A 22,518-nucleotide genomic window follows, 5' to 3' on the forward strand; every position below is an offset into this window, starting at 1 on the left:
AGATGTGAGAAATTAGGTCTTATACAGAGGCATACACTATACTTTTCGAGTGGAACAGGAAAGGAAATGACTAGTAGTTGTACCTGTACCCTCTGTCATGTGCTGTATGGTAGCTTGTGAAGTATAGGTACAGATGTAGGTAAGTAGACTCGAGTCTAAAATTAAACTACGAGGAGAAATCAAAAAGTAAAGGAACTTCTGAGAAAAGGAATATTTATTCTAGTGATAGAAAACTGAAAAATAAATTATTTTTCTACATAATGTCCCTGCACTTTAATGCACTTTGTTCAGTGGTTCCACCGGAAAAACATTTTCTAGGTGAAACTGTAACCAACTTTGCACTGCATCAATGACTTCTGAATTGTTTGTAAATCATCTTCCCCTGAGCACACCCTTCTGTGGTCCAAACATACCAAAATCACTTGGGGCCAGGTCATGACTCTAAGGCGGGTGTTCCAGCAGTTCGAATCCCAACTCCTTTATTGTTTCAGCCATCCATTTGGCAGAATGTGGCCGAGCATTATCTTGATGCAGGATGACACCTTTTTGCAGTTTTCTGTGATATTTGGATCTAACTGTAGGTTTCAGTTTATTTCAACACATCACAATAGTTCTCACTGTTCATAGTTTCATCTAGTTCATAGTTTCAGATACCACACCTTACATGTCCCAGAATAGATGTAAAGTATTGGTGATACCCATACCCTCAATAACTTCCAAATTGTCTTCAGCTGTTGACGTTGATGGCCTGTCCAGTCTGTCCTTGTCACATAGAGATGTTCTTCCCACTTTGAAGTGCTCTATTCATTTGTAGAACTTAAGTGCTCTATCCATTTGTAGATCTTGTTTCATGATAAACAGCTGTCACCATAATGCACTTGAATTCAGTGAATAATTTCCACAGGTATAACACCTGCAAACAATAAGTGAATCACTGCCCGTGTTTCTTCGTTGGTGCAGATCGACAATGGAGCTGCCATCAACAATGGAGCTGCCATGTTTCACAGTCTGCTGCAATACAATGACTAACACCAGAATAAGAGTGACACATTGTATAGAACTGTTGCAGACAACAATACTTCAGGCCTGGATACTAGCAGTGTTACCAAGCCCTAGGGTGAGAAATTGTAAAAGTCCATTTACTTTTTGACTTCCCCTCATACATAGCATCTGAAGCTTAAGGATATTCTTTCTAGACACAGAAAGATTAAAATAATGTTCTAATAATGTCTTATGTAGTGATTCAACTGCTGGTTCACTACAAATTTCACCACTCCCACAATACATGACATGGTAGGGTATTCTATTTAATTCAGTAAATGATGAACAATTTATTAAATTAACTACATTTTGCAAGCACTACAAAATTTGTTAGTCTTCATGACTTTTTCATCTACTACATGGGGTCTTGACATCAGTGGAGAGGTTTTCTAGTACTTTTTAGTGATATTTAGATGCCAGGCAAACTCGTAGCCAATTGGACAACTATGCACTAGAGATGATGCTTCAAACTGCATCCAGATGCCATTGCTTACTATTATAAAAATGAAAATATTCTGTGTTGTAAAGAGATGCATAAGTTTCTATTCAGACTTGTAGGTCAGCTGTATAGTCACAGTTCAGTTCCCACAAAAAATTGATTATAAGCTTAGCAATAAGTTACCAACATTCCAATCTCTGAAAAGTAAATCAGTGTGAATTCATTAATGGAGAAAAGTATTTTTGGTGTTAGTATCTACCTGTATGAAAGTAGATAAAATATCAAGCACTTATTGATATTGTGCTATTGTAGATGTTTATAAGAGAAGTGATTAGTTACCAATCGTTCTGTAAACTGCAAGATAAACAATATCTGTGAATACCATATATCAGGATAAAAGTTTCTTACAATCAATAAATGACTACTTGTTCTAATGCAGGAGGTCCACTAATGTTGAAAACTGAAAAAGTATAAGACTTAGCAAGAACAATGTAATTTTCAGTGAAAACGCAAAATTTGAATTACATTATAACAATATCAGTTAGGTGCATCCGAATGTAGATAATAACACAAAATTGCTAGAAAGGCATGTATAATACACATGTAGCACATAGTTATATGCGAACTTTATGAGCAGGAGGATCATACCACTACAATGTGGGGAATGTGATAGGACAAAAATTGTGGGTAAAAATTGTAGAATAAAACACTTATTTGGAAAGGAAGAAACATTTGAAGAGAAAGGATATGTGTGGAAAAAACAAGATATATCATGAAGGGACAATATACAAGCAAGAAGATGAAGTTCAAGTAGTAATACAAAGTTGCAAAAAAAGTTTGTCCTGGTGGCAAAAATAATATGACTTGGCACTCCCGCACCACATGCTACAATGATTTATTCTATTTTTTTTTCAATAAATGATTAAGAATTTACTAAATTGATTATACTTCACAAATGATACAAATTGTGTATATATTTATTTCTTACTGAACTGATCCATCTCTGACATGCTTACAAGGATACAAAGTGTGACAGTTCATTCTTTTTGTGTTTGATATTACAATTAATGTGATTTTTCAAAAATGGCAAATATAATATTAGCAATTAAGAAAAGATAGATTGCTACTTAACATAAAGAAGACATGTCAAGTTGCAGATGGGCATGATCAAAATACAGTCACATGTAGATTTCACACACAGCCTTACTTAGTAAAGAGAGACGAAGTGTGTGCATGTTTGTATGTGTGTCTATTGTTGACAAAGGCCTTAATGGCTGAAAGCTGTAATTGTGTGAATCTTTTTGTTGTGCCTATCGCGGCTCAGCATCTCCGCTATGTGATGAGTAGCAACTTTCCTTCTCTAATATTGTTACATTCCACCCTGGATTTTCCATTGTTTAATGACATCTTTGCTATTTGAACTCATGGTGAGTCTGAACAGTTAAAATTCTTTGAATCTCTAAATATATTCTTGCAATAAATTTTACATGGTTCGATTCTGAATCCCATGCCACTTTTCTTAATGTTGACCTCATCCTCACATAAAGTCAGCTACACCTTTCTGTTCACAATAAACCTATCAACAAACAACAATACTCACATTTTGACAGTCGCCATTCTTTCCACAGCAAAAATTCCCTCCCATACAGCCTTGGCATGTGAGGCAAACATATTTGTTCAGATGCAGACTCTTTTCAGTAGCTAACGACCAGTCTCACCTCTGCCTTCGCTGCACATAATTACCCCACCAGCCTAGTTGAAAAGCATATTTCATGGGCTGTCACGCCTAATTCTGATTCTACTTATCCTGCCACAAAACAATTTATGATTACACCTCTTGTCACACAGTACTACCTTGGTCTCGTTTGCATCAGTCAGATACTTCAACAGGCTATGGTTTCCTAAAATAATTCCTTGAAATGAGGTCCATTTGGTCTTATTTTTGCTCACCAAACCTAGAACTGCTTTACATGCCCTCCCCCCTCCCACCCCCTCCCAATCTCTGCAATATCCTGATCAGATCCTACGCTCCTTATGCATCCATTTCCTTACCTATGCACCCTCCCACCACCATCTATACCAGCCCTGTAACTGGCAAACTACATATTACCGAAGGGAGAGCCACCTGTGAAGCAACGCATCATACACCAGCTGTTAAGTAAACACTGTGCAGCCTTTTACATCGGCATGACTACCGCCAAGTTATCAATGAGAATGAATGGGCATAAGCACCGGGTATATACTGGCAACACACAATATCCTATTAGGAGCATGCTCTACAGCATGACAGCCATTACCTCAGTGCCTTTTTCACCGCATGTCCCATTTGGATTTTTCTCCCAGACACCAGTTTCTCAGAACTCCGCAGGTGGGAACTGGCATCACAACATGTTCTCAGTTCTTGCTACTCACCTGGTCTTAATTTACATTAATTTCATTGGCCTCAGTATTTCTTCATAGTAACTATTCCTTTCTTCACTCCCTTTTAGTTTTCTTTCATTTTCCGACCTGCCTATTTTTCCCTGCCCCCATCCCCCCTGCCCCCATCCCCCAGCTCTACCACATACAATGCACATAGCTTGTTATCTCTTGCACAATGTTTTGTCAGTAGTCTCTGAATTTAAAATTATCCTATCTTCCATCTTCCAGTTCCCAGGTTTTCAAATCTCATCCAGTATAGTCCCCAACAATCAGTCTTTCCTTACCAGTTTAACTGGTAAGGCCCACCTTCTGCCCCCCACCCCCCTTTCTGCCAGAAGAAAGAGCCACTGACTCTGAAAGCTTGCAGATTCAAATACCTCTATATGTGTGTCCTCCTGCTGTTGCTTGGGATATAGACTTTTTTATCTAACCAATTATATTATATTTTCAAAAATTGATTTTTTTTATTTAGTGAGTACAAACTGCCACCTTCTAAAATAAGGCTTCCCTTACACGTCTCTCAATTCTTATAACTGCAATCTGGTTTCTGTACAAGTTGTAAATAACCTTGTGCTCTTTGTATTCTATCCCCGCTGCCTTCACAATATTGTAGCGGGAACTTCTGACACTGAATGTAACAGCAACACCAAATGTAGTGGGAAGGAGTAGAAGGCACCATATTAAGACTCGTCCAAACTTTCCAAATGATTTATTGTTTCCAACTACAGTGCCGCACTCCCCTCAGTCTGCGTAGCGGGAAGGGGTAGAAGGCACCGTATTAAGACTCGTCCGAGCTTTCCAAGTGATTTATTGTTTCCAATTACAGCACCACGCTCCCCTCGGCCTGTGTCACTGGGTCCTGCAATGCTGAGGACACCACTTCACTGTCTGCGAAACGGCTTGGTGCAGAATGGCTGGCTCAGCGACCCCTGCAACGCACAGCTATGTGTCACCCTAGTACAGTCATGGAGTTGTGGCAACATCAGGGTTCTGCCAGCAGCTGACTCAGCAGTTTTTGCCCCTGCCACCTCAGCACCACTCGCTGGGGCCCGCTACATGCTTCTTTTCCGTCATGGTTGAGATCGTGGCGACAACAAGCGCCCGCGATCCGGCATCCAAATCTGCAGCCCTCACCTCGGGATGCCTCCAGCATGTGTTGGGAGCCAACAAGACTGCCGGCAGTAGTGAGCCATGGCATGGCCTGCTGCTGGCTGGCTGCAGACCCCGTGTTGGCCTCAGAGGGTCAACTAGCGACTTGCCGTGGACTGGAACGCTGGCGCCCCATTTGCTGCTGCGTGTAGCCAGTGGTGTGACATGCCCCACCATCCAGGAGAGCTGTCACACTTGAATGCTTTGTTAGTGAACCAGCACCTATATATATGAAGCTGTGTGCCTCTGTTTTGATCGTTATTTGCCGTTGCCTTTCCCTATCCTGTTCAACACATTGCACAAGCTGTTCGGCTGATGTGCACCCCTCTTACTCTAAAATGAACTGGTTTATGGGCGCCCCTCTTGCTCTAAAATGAACTGGTTCATGGATCACAACACCACCTGGCTCCAGGGTTTGATTTCACACAGTCAGATTCTGCCTTGGCAAAAACTCTAAAGTGGCTTCTGGCCAGTAGGGCTGTGGCTGTGTAACATTCACTTGCATGACTCCTGAAATTGACACTGGCAGATGGAAGGTTGGTCCTATTATGTTACACACAGTTCTACTGATTAAAATTCCATTCCCCTTGAGCTCTACAAATTTCGCTCCCTGCTCAAAACAACTTGCTACTACGAGGCGTGTTTTTTAAGTAAGTACCGTTTTGAAATTAAAAAAAGATGTGCTAAGATATCTCAATAATTTTATTTTTACATTAAAGTGTGTACCTTAATCTATGAACTGATGCCATTACAGTCTGATTATTATTTGTTTACGTAGTGTACTGAGCGTTTAAGATGCCTCCGATAATCGTGAGTCCGGCCGACTGTGAAGTACGGGTTGTTATGAGATTTCTTAGCGCTAAAGGCCTAAAAGTGATCGATATTCATTGTTGAGATCTGTGCAGTTTACAGAGAAAACATTATGAGTGATGGAATGGTAAGAAAGTGGGTGAGAGCATTTAAAGATGACTGCACAGATGTGCACGATGAACAGCGGAGTGGGCGTCCTTCGGTCATTAATGAAAGTTTGGTGCAGGAAGTGGGCAATAAGGTGAGAGAAAACAGACGCTTTATGATTACCTCCTTGTGTGATGACTTTCCTAGTGTAGTGTTTTGTATGGCATTGTGACCGAGCACTTGAATTACCAAAAATTGTGCGCACGTTGGGTGCCGAAAATGTTGACGGATGTGCACAAAACCAAATGTTTAGACAGTACATTGACTTTCCTTGAGCAGTACTACAATGAGGGTGATGATTTCTTGCCAAATATCTATGGGCAATGAAACATGGATGGCCTACGTCACACCAGAATCAAAGCAACAGTCCATGGAAGTTGAGCAAGGGCATCATTTTGCTGCAAGACAATCCCCGTCTGCATGTGGCAAAACAGACCAAATATCTCATAACATCTTTTCGATGGGAAACTCTAGCTCATCCTCCACACAGCCCCAATCTTGCCCCCAGTGGCTACCATCTGTTCCGGCACTTGAAGAAACACCTGGGCAGTCAGCGTCTTCAATACGATGACGAAGTCAAAACAATGGTGATGCAGTGGTTAACAAGTCAGGCAGCAGACTTCTATGAGGAGGGTATTCAAAAACTGGTTCAACGTTATGACAAGTGCCTCAAAATTGACGGAAATTATGTAGAAAAGTAGATTAAGGTACAGGCTTTCATGTAAAAATAAAATTATTGAGCTATCTTAGCATGTCTTTTTTTAATTGCAAAATGGTACTTACTTAAAAAACACGCCTTGTACTACTAATTTTTTGTAGGTGGAGAAGATCCAATGCAGCCCAACCCATTGCAAGCTCAATTTTGGCTCAATGATGTCCCTTGGACAGTCTATTTCTTCCCTCCTGGCTAAAAATAACTGTGCCGTGCACATGTCTGGATTGGTGCTTATCACCCTGGCTGGACATACTGTTATCTTCCCTCTATGGCAGCTCCGTAATTCCTCCCTTGTCATCTCGGCGTACTGGTTGCTAGCTGCTGAAATCAGGAATATCTCCTTAGTTTCTTACTTCTACCAACTTGCTCAATGCTCCCCTTTCCAGTGACCTGAGAACAGGGATCACCATCACCCTTCCTCCCTTTTCAAAAAGACTGCTGTCCCTAGTAGGCTATACTCGAAAATACATATATGAAAATACAATGCCTAATTAATCTACGCAAACCCAATGATACATAACAAGAAAACAAAAAAAAACAACAAATACTCTACTACTTTCTGGATCGCAAAGCATACGGTACTTCACGCTGTACTCTTATCTTCCCGGTTTTCTCTGTGCTTAGCACCTCTCTTCACTCTCTCTTTCTTCCTCTTTCCTTCCTGTGACATGCTTGGCATCACATCCAGGCAACCCGTTAAATGGCCGTAACCATCAAATGTATACTATCATTGTTCTAGTTGGCAGCTGAAGCTTAACATTAAGGGAGGATGTGGTTTCAACAACTCGGTATGGCCCTTGATACCTCGTGAGGAACTTCTTTATTTTCCCTTTTTGCATATAGGGGCTGGACAGCATTACCCATTGCCCCACTCTATACTGTGGTAAACTTCCTTTCCCCTTCACCGCATCTTCCTGCCTTTCCAAAGCCTTCATATTCACTTTTTGTATCTTTTTCCAAACGTCCCAAATTGTTCCCACAAATTGACGTACAGATTCACTGGTCCTTCCTTTCTATAGCTTCACTAAATCAAATGGTGACGGCATTTTTCACCCATACACTACCTCATACAGAGACAAACCAGTAAAGGTATGTACTTTTGCATTGTATGCATGTACAATATGCTTCAAATAGTCGTCCCTCTGACGGTGATGAGAATCCACACAAAAACTCAGCATCTTCCCAATTGTTCTGTGTACTCATTCTGTCCTTCTGTTTCCTGTGGATGCAACACACTTGTCCTCAACTTCTTTACGTTCAACAGTTTACACAGTTCCTTCATTAAATCCGACATGAAGTTGGTCCCTTGGTCAGTTATTACTGTCCGGTACACCAAACTTCAAAATCTAATTGTTTATTAACGCTTGTACGACCATTGCTGCCTGTTGATTTGGCATAGCCACCATCTCCATATACCTCAAAAAAGGTCTATTATTGTCAGAACAAATCTGTTCCCTGAAATGTCCTAAGACATCAATCCCCAACATAGAGAATGGACATGTCACTTCCTGCAATCGTTGAAGCTGTATCTGTTTCCGAATCAAATCTGCTCTCTGCGCACATTGTATACAATTCTTGACCTTCTGATCCGCATCTACTTTCCTACCTCTCCACCAATACCTCTCTGCCACTCTCCTATTCATCGCTCTACACTCTCCATGACCAGATAACATGTGATCACGTGCCTCCTTTAAAACCTCATCCCTCAGCTTCACTGGCACTACTAACCTTGGCCCTAACTTCGTTTCTCTGCACAGAAGACCGTCGTACATAATTAAATTGTGGCTGTGCCTGATACAATTTACAATCGTTGTCTGTGTCCTGTAATTCTTTCCATACCGCTAGGTCATAACCTATGATTTTTACTTTTGCCACCTTCTTACTTAGTGCATGCGCTGCACCACCTCGTAGTTGAATTCACTAAGCCTCAAAGCCCATCTAGCAAGTCTAGTGGACAGATCCTTCAGCCCCAACAACCACTTCAATGCAGCATGATCTGTCACTACCTGAAATCTTCTCCCATATAAATAACATTTAAAATATGTGATTCCATAGATTATACTAAGCATCTTCCCCTCTGTTGTTGAGTAATTCCTCTCTGCTGCATTCAGCTGCCTAAATGCTTAGGCTACAGGATGTTCTTTCCCATCAATTTCCTGACTAAAAACACACCCTAATGCTTGATTTGATGCATCGCATGCTAGTATAAACTCCTTTTCAAAATCTGGAAACTTGATGTTAACACTTCTTTCAGTTTGTCAAACGCTTCCTGACACTCTTCTGTCCACTCAAATTTCACACCCTTCCATAACAATCGTGTCAATGGCTGTGCTAAATGTGCAAAATCCTTCATGAACTTTCAAAAGAAATTTCAAATTATGATGAATGACTGCACTTCCTTACCTGTTTTCAGTTCTCAAAAATCCCCTACAGCGTGTACCACCCTTGGATCTGTTCACATTCCGTCCTTATTGATAATATGGCCCAAATATTTTACTTCTTCTAATGCAAAATGACACTTCTCCAGGCTCAACATCAAACAAGCTGCCCTTAACCTCATAAAGACTTCCCTAGACCATTATCTATGTTACTCCATACTACTTGAGAACACTATAATGTCATCCAAATAGACAAGACACTGCAGTGGTTTCAAACCCCTCAAGACACTGTCTAGCAACCTCTGAAATGTTGCCAGAGCGTTTTTCAAACCGAATGGCATTATGATGTACTGGTAATGGCCTCCAGGAGTAGAGAACGCAGTTTTTGGACGATCCTCTGGCGCCACTTATAACTGATGATAACCACTTGTCAAATCCATTGTAAAAAAGTACTGGCACTGTCCTAAGTGATCCAAAGTCTCTGATATGTTTGGAATGGGGTATGTGTCCATTACTCTATTATTACTGAGGTATCAGTAGTCACAGCAGAACCCGTATTTCATAGTTTCATCCACAGATTTTTTAGGTACAACAACAATGCCTGCTCCCCAGCAACTATTACTATGCTCTATAATACCGTCCGCAAGATGTTGATCAATGAAATGTTCCACAATTGGCTATAAATACCTCGGTATTCTGTATGGTTTGTGTAAACAGGTGCTTCATTCCCTGTTGGTATCCTGTGTTGCACTAATGGAGTTGCTGGCAATGGCCCTTGTGTGAAAAACAAATCCTTAAATTCCCATAATAATTCTTCCATATGCTCTCTTTCTCCTCCTTGCAAATACTTAATTTTGTCATGCAATGCAGTTCTGATGGCAGTTAGTGGTTGAACGCTTTGCCTACCACTCGAACATCAGTCTTTGTCATCTGGCACATCCAGATTTGCTACTATAACTCCTTTTCTCAACTTTGCGACTACAGTGCTAAAATTATCCATGTTCACAGGATCTACTTGGCCTTCGTTCCCCTCCTCTATACGTACAATATAACATTTTGCAAAACAACCCAATGGACCCAAAACTTCATTATCCCCCAATGTGGACCCAAAACTTCATTATCCCCCAATGTGGACCCAAAACTTCATTATCCCCCAATGGTTCAAGAACATATACTGTACCCACAGGTAGATTCGACTCCACACTTACCCAAAGCGACTTCCTGGTGCCACCACACATACACGCATGCGAATTAAGTCTTAATGCTAATGTACGCAGTTCAGTTGGTTTGTTCATTACGTTGAACGCCCCTCGTGACAGATCTGCATCGACAACAGTTTCCCCTAGCTGAAATAACATTCCACCAAGTTCCACAGTTTGTTGTCCAAGGTGAATTTTGGCATGATGTTGATGCAAGAAATCTACTCCTAGGATCATGTCATAGCTCTCGCTTACCCATGTTACTACCTCCATGCATGCATCAAATTGGACTTTCCCTATGCGAAAGTCAACTGTCACTGACCCCAAAGGTGTGACCTCCTTATCCCCCACTCCACGCAACTTATAACATGGTCTAACTTCCTTCATCCTATTTAACTCTTAGTACCTACTGACATTTGCTCCCCTGTGTCCAACAAAATCTTAAATGTTTTAGTTCCTATGGATCCTACCACTGAACATTCCACCTCTGCATACATATTTGTAGCATTGAAATTAAACAGGAGCCCCCTTAGGTGGGTCTTGGGACCCTCTACTGTTAAACGATTGTCTACCTCTACTAACTCCACTTCACCATCGTCCACACTGCTGATTTCCACTCCTTCCTCTATTCCTCAGTGACTGGGTACATTGCCTCTGCACATGTCCCGTATGACCACACTTATAACATTTTACATCCACTGTAAACACTGTTTGTCTATCACGTACCACCGTTGCCACGTCTATTTCCTCACATTGGATTGCCTGCTGAATGCCCAAATACAAATCTTTCAGAGTCCCTTCATGCACTTTCCATGATATATGCACTGGTAACCCCCTCAAAAATACATCATATGCCCTTTTCTCAGCCTTCTGCGACAGAACACCATTTGCTTCACCACTCTGATCCAACTCGTAAGTGTACTTGTTAATTTCTCTTATTCTGTCCACAAGTTTCTCTACATCTCCCCTGCCTCTTCGTCATTGTACTCAACCTCTCCCTGAAGTACTGAGTGCTAGTCTGTTTCTTGTACCTTCGCAAAAGTTCATCCTTCAACTGCTTAAACTGTCCTGCCTTCCTTAAGGCCTCAGAACACCTTACATATGTCTTCACTTCACCTGTTAATATAATCTTGGCTACATGTAACAACTGTTAATCAGACCAACCATTCATCACAGCTGAAGTTTCCAAGTCCTCCACAAATGAACGCACATCCTCAGATGCCTTGCCAGAAAATGGAATAATCAAACTTGTAGCAGCTGGATCCATCTCCTGTTGGGGCATCCTAGGCAATAACGACTGATCCGATGTGGCTTCCTGCTCCCTTCTAGATGTTAAGTCACTCCTCAACTGCGTATTGTCCACTGTCACTGTGCCACCTTTTCCAACAAAATTCCATACCGCTTCTGGTTCCGACACATCTCACGTTCCTGACTTTGCCATTGTGTTGCTTTCGTTCCCCGTTACAAAAATAACCCAAGTCCATACACCTTAGTATCATCATACTCAGTAACATCATGCACCAATACAAAAGTAATCAAGTGCCACGAAAAACAACATCTTACTGCCCCAAACACACTAACAGAAAAAAAATAATATGCCTACGCAAAACATCTAAAATGACCTGCCAGGAGCCATACTCAAAAACACAAAAAAGAAAGAAAACGTCCAATACGCAAAAGCAAACTGGTCAAAACTCACCACATGTTGTGACTGTAATGCAGGCGGTGGGCTCAAATGTCATACTGTACAGACGACGTCCGCTATTCTGACACCAAATGTAGTGGGAACGTCTGACACAGAATGTAACAGGAACACCAAATGTAGTGGGAAGAGGTAGAAGGCACCATATTAAGACTCATCCGAGCTTGCCAAGTGATTTATTGTTCCCAACTACAGTGCCGCGTTCCCCTCAGTCTGTGTCACTGGGTCCCACAGTGTTGAGGACATCTATTCGCTGTCTGAGAAATGGTTTGGCGTGGAATGGCTGCCTCAGCAACCCGTGCAACACACAGCTGTGTGTCGGCCTTGTATAGCTGCAGAGTTGTGGTGATGTCAGGACTGCGCCAGCAGCTGACTTAGTGGTCTTCACCCCTGTCGTCTCAATGCCACTCGCTGGGGCCCGCTGCGTGCTTCTTTGCCGTCGTGGTTAAGATCATGGCAACATCAAGCGCCCACGATCCGGCATCCATATCTGCAGCCCTTGCCTCCGGCATGTGTTGGGAGCCAACAAGACTGCCCACAGTAGTGAGCCATGGTGTGGCCCGCTGCTGGCTGGCTGCGGACCCCATGTTGGCCTCAGAGGGTGGAACCAGTGACCTGCTGTGGACTAGAACACTGGCGCCCCACCTGCTGCTGTGTGTAGCCGGTGGTGTGACACAGCTCACTGTCTAGGAGAGCTGTCACACTTGAATGCTTTGTTAGTGAACCGGCACCTATTTATATGCAGCTGTGCACCTTTGTTTTGCTAGAAGCAACATTCCATGTCACATACTCATAAGACTTAGATTTGCCAGTGGGCCCCTTCTACCTGTGACTTGCACCATGCAAACCACTGCATGTACTTTTTCCAGCGGTTCTACGCCCCTGTGGCCTCTATTTTGCTTCGCAACTGCTGGTGAGTGTAACTCACTGTAAACAGGCCCACGCCTGACTGTAACTTGCACACTCAGAAATATTGCACCAAAACTGGGTTTTCCTGTCCCAAACGGTAGTCCTGCTACAGTTTCAAAGAGTGCAACATAGTCAACACTGTCAAAATCTTTATTCAAATCTACAAATACTATAAACATAGGTTTGCATATCATCAGCCTGTCCTCTAGGATAACTTATAGGGATAGTGTGGCCTCAGTTGTTCCTGCATTTCTTTGAAACCCAAAGTGATCTTTCTTGAGTTTGGCTTCTAATAATTGTTTCACTCTTCTGTAAATAACTCATGCCATTTTGCAATCATGATTTATTGAACTGATGGTTTGGTACTGTTAATACCAGTCAGCATCTGCTTTCTTTGGAGTTGGAATTATTACATTGTTCTTTAACTCTGATGGTATGTCTCCTGTCTCACATATCTTGCACACCATATGGAGTAGTTTAGTCAGGGTTGCCTCTCCTGTGGATGTCAACAGTTCTGAGGGAATGTCGTCTACTACACATAGGTTTTCCAGTACTCTATCAAATTCTTCTTCCATTATCATATCTCCCATCTCATCTTCACATGCTTCCTCTTCTCTTTCATAATATTGTCCTCAAATTTGTTTTCCTTATATAGACCATCTATTTATTCCTCCCGCCTTTCACCCTTCCCTTCTTTACTTAGTACTGGCTTGCCAGCTGAACTTTTGACTCTCATGCAGCTGCTTTTCTTTTTTTCCGAGGTTCTCTTTAATTTTTCTATAGGTGGCACTCACCTTTTACCTAGTCATGCAAGCTCCTACAGCCTCGCACTTTCGTTCAGTCATTGACAATTAGCAGTTTTGAACTTCCCATCTGTCACACTTTTTTAGATGTTTCTATTCCCTTTCATCTGCTCCTTTCATTGGATTTTTATATTTTCTCCTTCCAACAATTAAACTCAATATCATGTGCTTTGTACTGTGATTAATATTGGGCCTTGTCTTTTACCTATGTGAACCTCTGCTGCTTTCATTATTTCATCTCATAAGAATTGTTACATTCATCTTATTGCATTTCCTTTTTGGTAATGCATTATGCTGAGAATCTAAATGTGAGAAAATATGACAACAATATGTTACATAATGTGTGTACTTTCTTCAGGACAAGATTCAAGAAGAGCTTCAGAATCTGAATTCCTTAACAGAAGAAATGGAAGAAGCACAGACTAAGTTACAAGAAGAATCTCAAAAACGTTATTTGACAGAGCAGCAATGTGAAGAACTTCTGAAACAAGTTCAGGAGATTAATGAGAAGGTATCAAAATTTAGTGAAATAGTTACAAATCTTTGCAGTAATCGCTACCTGTTATGACACCTATTTCAATGCTCTGAAGAACTAGATTTGTTTGTTCATATTTATTTTATTATGTAATGTTTAAATAATTGATTATAAATTTTTATATACCTTATGTGACGATTTAGATTGGTGGGACCAGGAACTTTGTACTTCTCAAGTTTAGTGTAACACAGTCAATGACACACCTATTTACAATCTTCATTGCTTCCTTGCATACTTCTGTTTGTCTTTTGACATTTTAGGGGCTTCAGGAAAAACATAAGTTATGAAGGACTGTGGTTTAGCATCAGATTTGACAAGTTACTGGTTACCTCCATCATATTACATAATGTGACCAAATCTCTGCAAGCTGTATTATTATTATTATTATTATTATTATTATTTTTTTTTTTTTTTTTTTTTTTTTTTTTTTTTTTTTTTTTTTAGTGCAGTGTTTAATAGAGTGTCTGTATCATAATGAACATGTGTCAATGTAAGTACAGGACTTGAATATAATAGAGGGAAACATTCCACGTGGGAAAAATATATCTAAAAACAAAGATGATGTAACTTACCAGATGAAAGTGTTGGTAGGTTGATAGAGACACTAACAAACACAAACACACACATAAAATTCAAGCTTTCGCAACCCACGGTTGCTTCATCAGGAAAGAGGGAAGGAGAGGGAAAGACGAAAGGATGTGGGTTGTAAGGGAGAGGGTAAGGAGTCATTCCAATCCTGGGAGCGGAAAGATTTACCTTAGGGGGAAAAAAGGGACAGGTATACACTCGCATACACACACATATACAGACACAAGCAGACAGCCCAAAACTCTTTGCCTTTACATATGTCTGCTTGTGTCTGTATATGTGCGGATGGATATGTGTGTGTGTGTGCGCGAGTGTATACCTGTCCCTTTTTTCCCCCTAAGGTAAGTCTTTCTGCTCCCGGGATTGGAATGACTCCTTACCCTCTCCCTTAAAACCCACATCCTTTCGTCTTTCCCTCTCCTTCCCTCTTTCCTGATGAAGCAACCGTGGGTTGCGAAAGCTTGAATTTTGTGTGTGTGTTTGTGTTTGTGTTTGTTAGCATCTCTGTCAACCTACCAACGCTTTCGTCTGGTAAGTTACTTCATCTTTGTTTTAAGTACAGGACTTAACACATTAAAGTCATTTTATTTCTACTGTATAAATGATGGGTCAGCTATGTACATTTCTGCCTGCACAATAGATTAAAAAAAAATCTGCTCACCAAGAATGGCAGGAGAAAACTCATAAAAGTAAACGAAACGTACGAGCTTTTGGAAGCAGAAACTTCTTTATCAGGCAAAAGGGTTGAAAGGGAAGGAAGGGGGATGAAGGAAAAGGACTGTCATGGTTTAGGAAATGAAGAGAATTTCAGAAGAGTCACCGAGAAACCCAGGACAGGAGAGATGTACTGGACATGATGAGACGAAAAAATTTGTTGTTGTGGGCTCCACTGGATGAGATTTGAAAACGTGAGAGCTTAAACGTGGAAAATAGGGTAATAAGACAGAGATTACTGATGAAACATCTTGCAAGAGTTAATAAGAGCAGGAAGCTAAGTGCATTGCACAGGTGGAGGTTGGAGTCAGAGAAAAATAGACAGCTCAGAAAATAATAAATATAGAAAACTAAAATGTAACAAAGAAAGGAACACTTATTAAAAAATGCCAAGACCAAAGAAATTAATGTAAAATAAGACTAGGTGGGTGGCAAGAACCAAAGACATGCTGCAGTAGAGCATACTCTTCAACGGGATATTGTGTGTTGCCAGTATAACCCTCTATCTATGCCCATTCATCCTAACTTATAACTTGGTGGTTGTCATACCAATGTAGAAGGCCGAACAGTGTTTACAAAACAGCTGGTACGTGATGTTTCATTTCACAAGTGGTGCTCCCTTTAGTAGTTTTGTCAGTTGCAGGGCTCGTATAGGTGGCGGTGGTAGGAGGGAGCTTAGGGCTTGTCTTACAGTAAGGACAGTCACAGGGGAAGGAGCCACATGGTAGGGAAATGGGTGCAGAAGGTCATAGCTTAGTGTCTCAGCAAGATACTGCAGAGAGTGAGTTGATGATGGAAAGCTGTTCTAGATTCTGTGGGCAAAATGTCAGACAGAATGGCCTTTGTTCCAGGGCATAATTTTAGGGCATGAGGCCTCTTCTGACATTTTGCCCATTTTTTTTAGCTATTTGGCACCCCCTTCCCAAACACACACTGCCACCTGCACCATATCTCCCCCCCCCCCTCTTGCCCCTCCCTCTCTTCATCCCTCTCCCAATCTCTGCAATATCTTTGTCAGAACCTATATTCTATCTCGTTGTTGTGGTCCTTGCTGTTGTGGTACTGCGAATGGCTGAAAGCAAGGGGAAACTACAGCCGTAATTTTTCCCGAGGGCATGCAGCTTTACTGTATGATTAAATGATGATAGCATCTTCTTTGGGTAAAATATTCCGGAGGTAAAATAGTCCCCCATTCGGATCTCTGGGCGGGGACTACTCAGGAGGATGTTGTTATCAGGAGAAAGAAAACTGGCATTCTACGGATCGGAGCGTGGAATGTCAGATCCCTTAATCGGGCTGGTAGGTTAGAAAATTTAAAAAGGGAAATGGATAGGTTAAAGTTAGATATAGTGGGAATTAGTGAAGATCAGTGGCAGGACGAACAAGACTTTTGGTCAGGTGAATACAGGGTTATAAATACAAAATCAAATAGGGGTAATGCAGGAGTAGATTTAATAATGAATAAAAAATTGGAGTGCAGGTAAGCTACTACAAACAGCATAGTGAACGCATTATTGTGGCCAAGATAGACACGAAGCCCATGCCTGCTACAGTAGTACAAGTTTATATGCCAACTAGCTCTGCAGATGATGAAGAAATTGACGAAATGTATGATGAGATAAAAGAAATTATTCAGGTAGTGAAGGGAGACGAAAATTTAATAGACATGGGTGACTGGAATTCCTCAGTAGGAAAAGGGAGAGAAGGAGACATAGTAGGTGAATATGGATTGGGGCTAAGAAATGAAAGAGGAAGCCGTCTGGTAGAATTTTGCACAGAGCATAACTTAATCATAGCTAACACTTGGTTCAAGAATCATGAAAGAAGGTTGTATACATGGAAGAACCCTGGAGATACTAGATACTATAAGGTTTCAGATAGATTATATAATGGTAAGACAGAGATTTAGGAAACAGATTTTAAATTGTAAGACATTTCCAGGGGCAGATGTGGACTCCGACCACAATCTATTGGTTATGAACTGTAGATTAAAACTGAAGAAACTGCAAAAAGGTGGGAATTTAAGGAGATGGGACCTTGATAAACTGAAAGAACCAGAGGTTGTACAGAGTTTCAGGGAGAGCATAAGGGAACAATTGACAGGAATGGGGGAAAGAAATACAGTAGAAGAGGAATGGGTAGCTTTGAGGGATGAAATAGTGAAGGCAGCGCAGGATCAAATAGGTAAAAGGATGAGGGCTAGTAGAAATCCTTGGGTAACAGAAGAGATACTGAATTTAATTGATGAAAGGAGAAAATACAAAAATGTAGTAAGTGAAGCAGGCAAGAAGGAATACAAACATCTCAAAAATGAGATCAACAGGAAGTGCAAAATGGCTAAGCAGGGATGGCTAGAGGACAAATGTAAGGATGTAGAGGCTGATCTCACGAGGGATAAGATAGATAATGCCTACAGGAAAATTAGAGAGACCTTTGGAGAAAAGAGAACCACTTGCATCAATATCAAGAGCTCAGATGGAAACCCAGTTCTAACCAAAGAAGGGAAAGCAGAAAGGTGGAAGGAGTATATAGAGGGTCCTATACAGGGGCGATGTTCTTGAGGACAATTTTATGGAAATGGAAGAGGAGGTAGATGAAGATGAAATGGGAGATGTGATACTGCGTGAAGAGTTTGACAGAGCACTGAAAGATCTGAGTCCAAACAAGGCCCCGGGAGTAGACAACATTCCATTAGAACTACTGACAGCCTTGGGAGAGCCAGTCCTGACAAAACTCTACCATCTGGTGAGCAAGATGTATGAGACAGGCGAAATACCCTCAGACTTCAAGAAGAATATAATAATTCCAATCCCAAAGAAAGCAGGTGTTGACAGATGTGGAAATTACCGAACTATCGGTTTAATAAGTCATAGCTGCAAAATACTAATGCGAATTCTTTACTGACGAATGGAAAAACTGGTAGAAGCCGACCTCGGGGAAGATCAGTTTGGATTCCGTAGAAACACTGGAACACGTGAGGCAATACTGACCCTACGACTTATCTTAGAAGAAAGGTTAAGGAAAGGCAAACCTACGTTTCTAGCATTTGTAAACTTAGAGAAAGCTTTTGACAATGTTGACTGGAATACTCTCTTTCAAATTCTGAAGGTGGCAGGGGTAAAATACAGGGAGCGAAAGGCTATTTACAATTTGTACAGAAACCAGATGGCAGTTATAAGAGTCGAGGGGCATGAAAGGGAAGCAGTGGTTGGGAAGGTGTAATGGATCTGGGAGATGTGGTATTTTCTACCGGATTTGTCGATACCAAATTGTAAATGTTTTCTTATATTTTTTGTCAGAATTTTTATTATAATTAGCCTTATTATATGTTAATTTACTTATATTTTTGAGAATTAAAGCATATTGATTACTATTAGTAAATGTGTCGAAGAATAGCAAAGAGACTGATTACAAGTGGAAGCTTGTGTGTTGTGTAAAATGTCTTTGACGCTGGAGTCATCTTTGACTGTACTCAGTCGGCAGTTAACTCTTGGTGTGTTGACAGAAGAACAATGTGAAGGTCACTGTCATAAATAATTTTGAATTATGTTACTATTTTTTTAAAATAAACTATAAGAAGAAACTACACTCGAAGAAATGGTATTTGAAGCACCGAAAATGAGGCAAACACGTTGAACCAGGTCATTTCTGCAGTCAACAAATATGCATTGTGGAATCATACTCCATTAGACAACTGAAGCCAAGATTAATATCGCCTTGTATACATCTAACAGAAAAGGTACTGTCACTAAATATGCCAAATTTAAGAAAAAATAAAAAATAGTGAGCATATTTCAACTTTGTGTCTCAGCCGGGATACCATATTCCAACTTTGTGTCTCAGCCGGGAGACCATATTTCAAAGGGAGTGAGACAGGGTTGTAGCCTATTCCCGATGTTATTCAATCTGTAGATTGAGCAAGCAGTAAAGGAAACAAAAGAAAAATTCGGAGTAGATATTAAAATCCATGGAGAAGAAATAAAAACTTTGAGGTTCGCCGATGACATTGTAATTCTATCAGAGACAGCAAAGGACTTGCAAGAGCAGTTGAACGGAATGGACAGTGTCTTGAAAGGAGGATATAAGATGAATATCAACAAAAGCAAAACAAGGATAATGGAATGTAGTCGAATTAAGACGGGTGATGCTGAGGGAATTAGATTAGGAAATGAGACACTTAAAGTAGTAAAGGAGTTTTGCTATTTGGGGAGCAAAATAATTGATGATGGTCAAAGTAGAGAGAATATAAAATGTAGACTGGCAATGGCAAGGAAAGCGTTTATGAAGAAGAGAAATTTGTTAACATCGAGTATAAATTTAAGTGTCAGGAAGTCGTTTCTGAAAGTATTTGTATGGAGTGTAGTCATGTATGGAAGTGAAACATGGATGATAAATAGTTTAGACAAGAAGAGAATAGAAGCTTTCGAAATGTGGTACTACAGAAGAATGCTGAAGATTAGATGGGTAGATCACATAACTAATGAGGAGGTATTGAACAGAATTGGGGAAAAGAGGGGTTTGTGGCACAACTTGACTAGAAGAAGGGATCGGTTGGTAGGACATGTTCTGAGGCATCAAGGGATCACCAATTTAGTACTGGAGGGCAGCGTGGAGGGTAAAAATCATAGAGGGAGACCAAGAGATGAATAAACTAAGCAGATTCAGAAGGATGTAGGCTGCAGTAGGTACTGGGGGATGAAGAAGCTTGCACAGGATAGAGTAGAATGGAGAGCTGCATCAAACCAGTCTCAGGACTGAAGACCTCAACAACAACAACAACAACAATATTCCATCTGCACTCATTTCACTACTCTGGGGCTCTTAGCACTGTGACCATCCCCATTGTAAGTCTTGCCCTATACACCCTCTTACTGGCACCAACTGTCAAAACATATACTATTAAAGGTAGAGCCAGCTGTGAAATGACACGTTTTGTACCACCTGTTATGTAATTCTGTTTGATCTTCTACATTAGTGTGGCTGCCACCAAGTTATTAGTTAGAATGAATGGGCATAGACAGAGGGTGTATGCTGGCAACACACAGTATCCTGTTGCAGAGCACGCCCTACAGTAAGACACTTATGACCTCAGTCAGCACCTGGTTCATGACATGTGCCAGCTGTACTCCCCCCTCCCCCCAGGTGACACCAGTTTCTCGCTGCCCACCTGGCTTTAACCCACATTAATTTCTTTGGTTTCAACATTTTTTTTTCAGCTACTACCACACCCCATATAATGCACATTCGTTTCCACTCTTCTTAACTCTTGCCAAAGCTTTGTCAGTAACTTTTGTCTTGCTCACTGCCCTAAATAAATACAATGTAATTTGATATGATTTCATGAAGGACCATGACTTATGCAATATCTAAATGATAAAATAGTAGTTATTATCCTGTACAAATCATCAGCAACATATAGATTTCACCAGAATGTCTTGCAGTGGTATGGATTCTTCAACACATTTTGGCTATCCTCTGATGTTCTCTAAGTGCTGAGACTAATTGACAGTAATTAATTAATTGTTTGCAAATATCCAATCAAGCAAACCGGGTCCACTTGGCCATCAATATTCATTACAGTTTAAATATTAATTTTGTTATTGTCATTTTAAAATGTAGTTACATTCACATCCATGCCACAGCTCTGCTGCAGGACTATATTCACACTTAGTTCATGCTGATATTGGTTTTTATTCACATACATTCTTCTATATTACTACCAAACAATAATGTGTACATACTCTTTACTTGTGGTTACAATCATTATATCATCAGCATCCTCACCTGGGTCCTCTCCACAACTGATCTGCCCATGATGACTGTGGATTATCCTGCAGTCATTGTCTCATCTCATATATGAAAACAATGGAACCATCTTGCAACTAAGTACCAGAGCAGTATGAATACAAGATACTGACTTACATAGTATTCAGTTTAATTCTTGGCAATAATAGGAATGCCTTGCCTTTTGTAAAACATGAAAGTGAGATTTTATTGTATAGTGCTAGTAGTGTCAACAGTGATCCACACATATCTGAATACTGTGCGCAGGCTACAAATCTTCTGGATTACTTTGGTGGTAACTGCAACTCTTTTGCATACCAACAAGACATTCTTCAGCAAACTTATCACACACAGGCACAATAAAATGTTTCTAGACTGTGTCACACCTAACATGTCATGTACAGCTCAGCCAAACCCTTTCACATGACCACGTGGGACCAGCTGGTCTGGTCACACATGAACACTTCTGTAGGATTTCCTTTTACGTTACTCCCATACCACAAGTGCTCACTCATCATTGCTCTGTGACCAGCTGTGGTGCTACATGCATACCGGAATTTTCATTACAGTCCTTTTTGCCTCAACTCACAACAATTAACTGGCACTTCTCCATCCAAAAGAACCAGGTATGTGATTTGCTGTTGCCAAGGGTCATCACCTTGCATTGTATTGTATGTTAACCGGGGATCTAGAAACGATGGAGAGGCTCCGTCCCCGCTGCAGCCGCAGTGGTCCACAACCCCACGATGACTACCACAGTCCACTCCACCCCTCCGCTGCCCCACACCGAACCCAGGGTTATTGTGCAGTTCGGTCCCCGGTGGACCCCCCCCCCTCAGGGAACATCTCACACCAGACGAGTGTAACACCTATTTTTGCATGGTAGAGTAATGGTGGTGTACACTTATGTGGCGAACTTGTTTGCACAGCAATTGCCGACATAGTGTAGCTGAGGCGGAATAGGGGCAACCAGCCCACATTTGCCAAGGCAGATGGAAAACCACCTTAAAACCATCCACAGACTGGCTGGCTCACCAGACCTCAACACAAGTCCACCAGGCAGATTCATGCCGGTGACGAGACGCTCCTTCCCACTCTGGAAAGCCCTGCATTAGATCGCTCGGCTGACTGGGCGGGCAAGTTCATCACCTTACTGAACCATTTAGGTGATCATCTGATATTGT

The 22,518-nt window shown here is 41.1% G+C and overlaps 1 protein-coding gene across 1 annotated transcript in view; it reads left to right on the forward strand.

The window, feature by feature from the left end:
• The window catches only part of LOC126481750 (putative leucine-rich repeat-containing protein DDB_G0290503), a 196,237-nt gene extending 181,956 nt beyond the window's left edge, over positions 1–14,281 (forward strand). Inside the window, exon 10 of the mRNA XM_050105705.1 lies at positions 14,072–14,281. Coding sequence (XP_049961662.1) covers positions 14,072–14,281 — 210 coding nt within the window. The remainder of the gene's footprint in view (positions 1–14,071) is intronic.
• Positions 14,282–22,518: the final 8,237 nt, after the last annotated feature.

Source organism: Schistocerca serialis, chromosome 5, assembly GCF_023864345.2.
Source record: "Schistocerca serialis cubense isolate TAMUIC-IGC-003099 chromosome 5, iqSchSeri2.2, whole genome shotgun sequence".
Taxonomy (NCBI): domain Eukaryota; kingdom Metazoa; phylum Arthropoda; class Insecta; order Orthoptera; family Acrididae; genus Schistocerca; species Schistocerca serialis.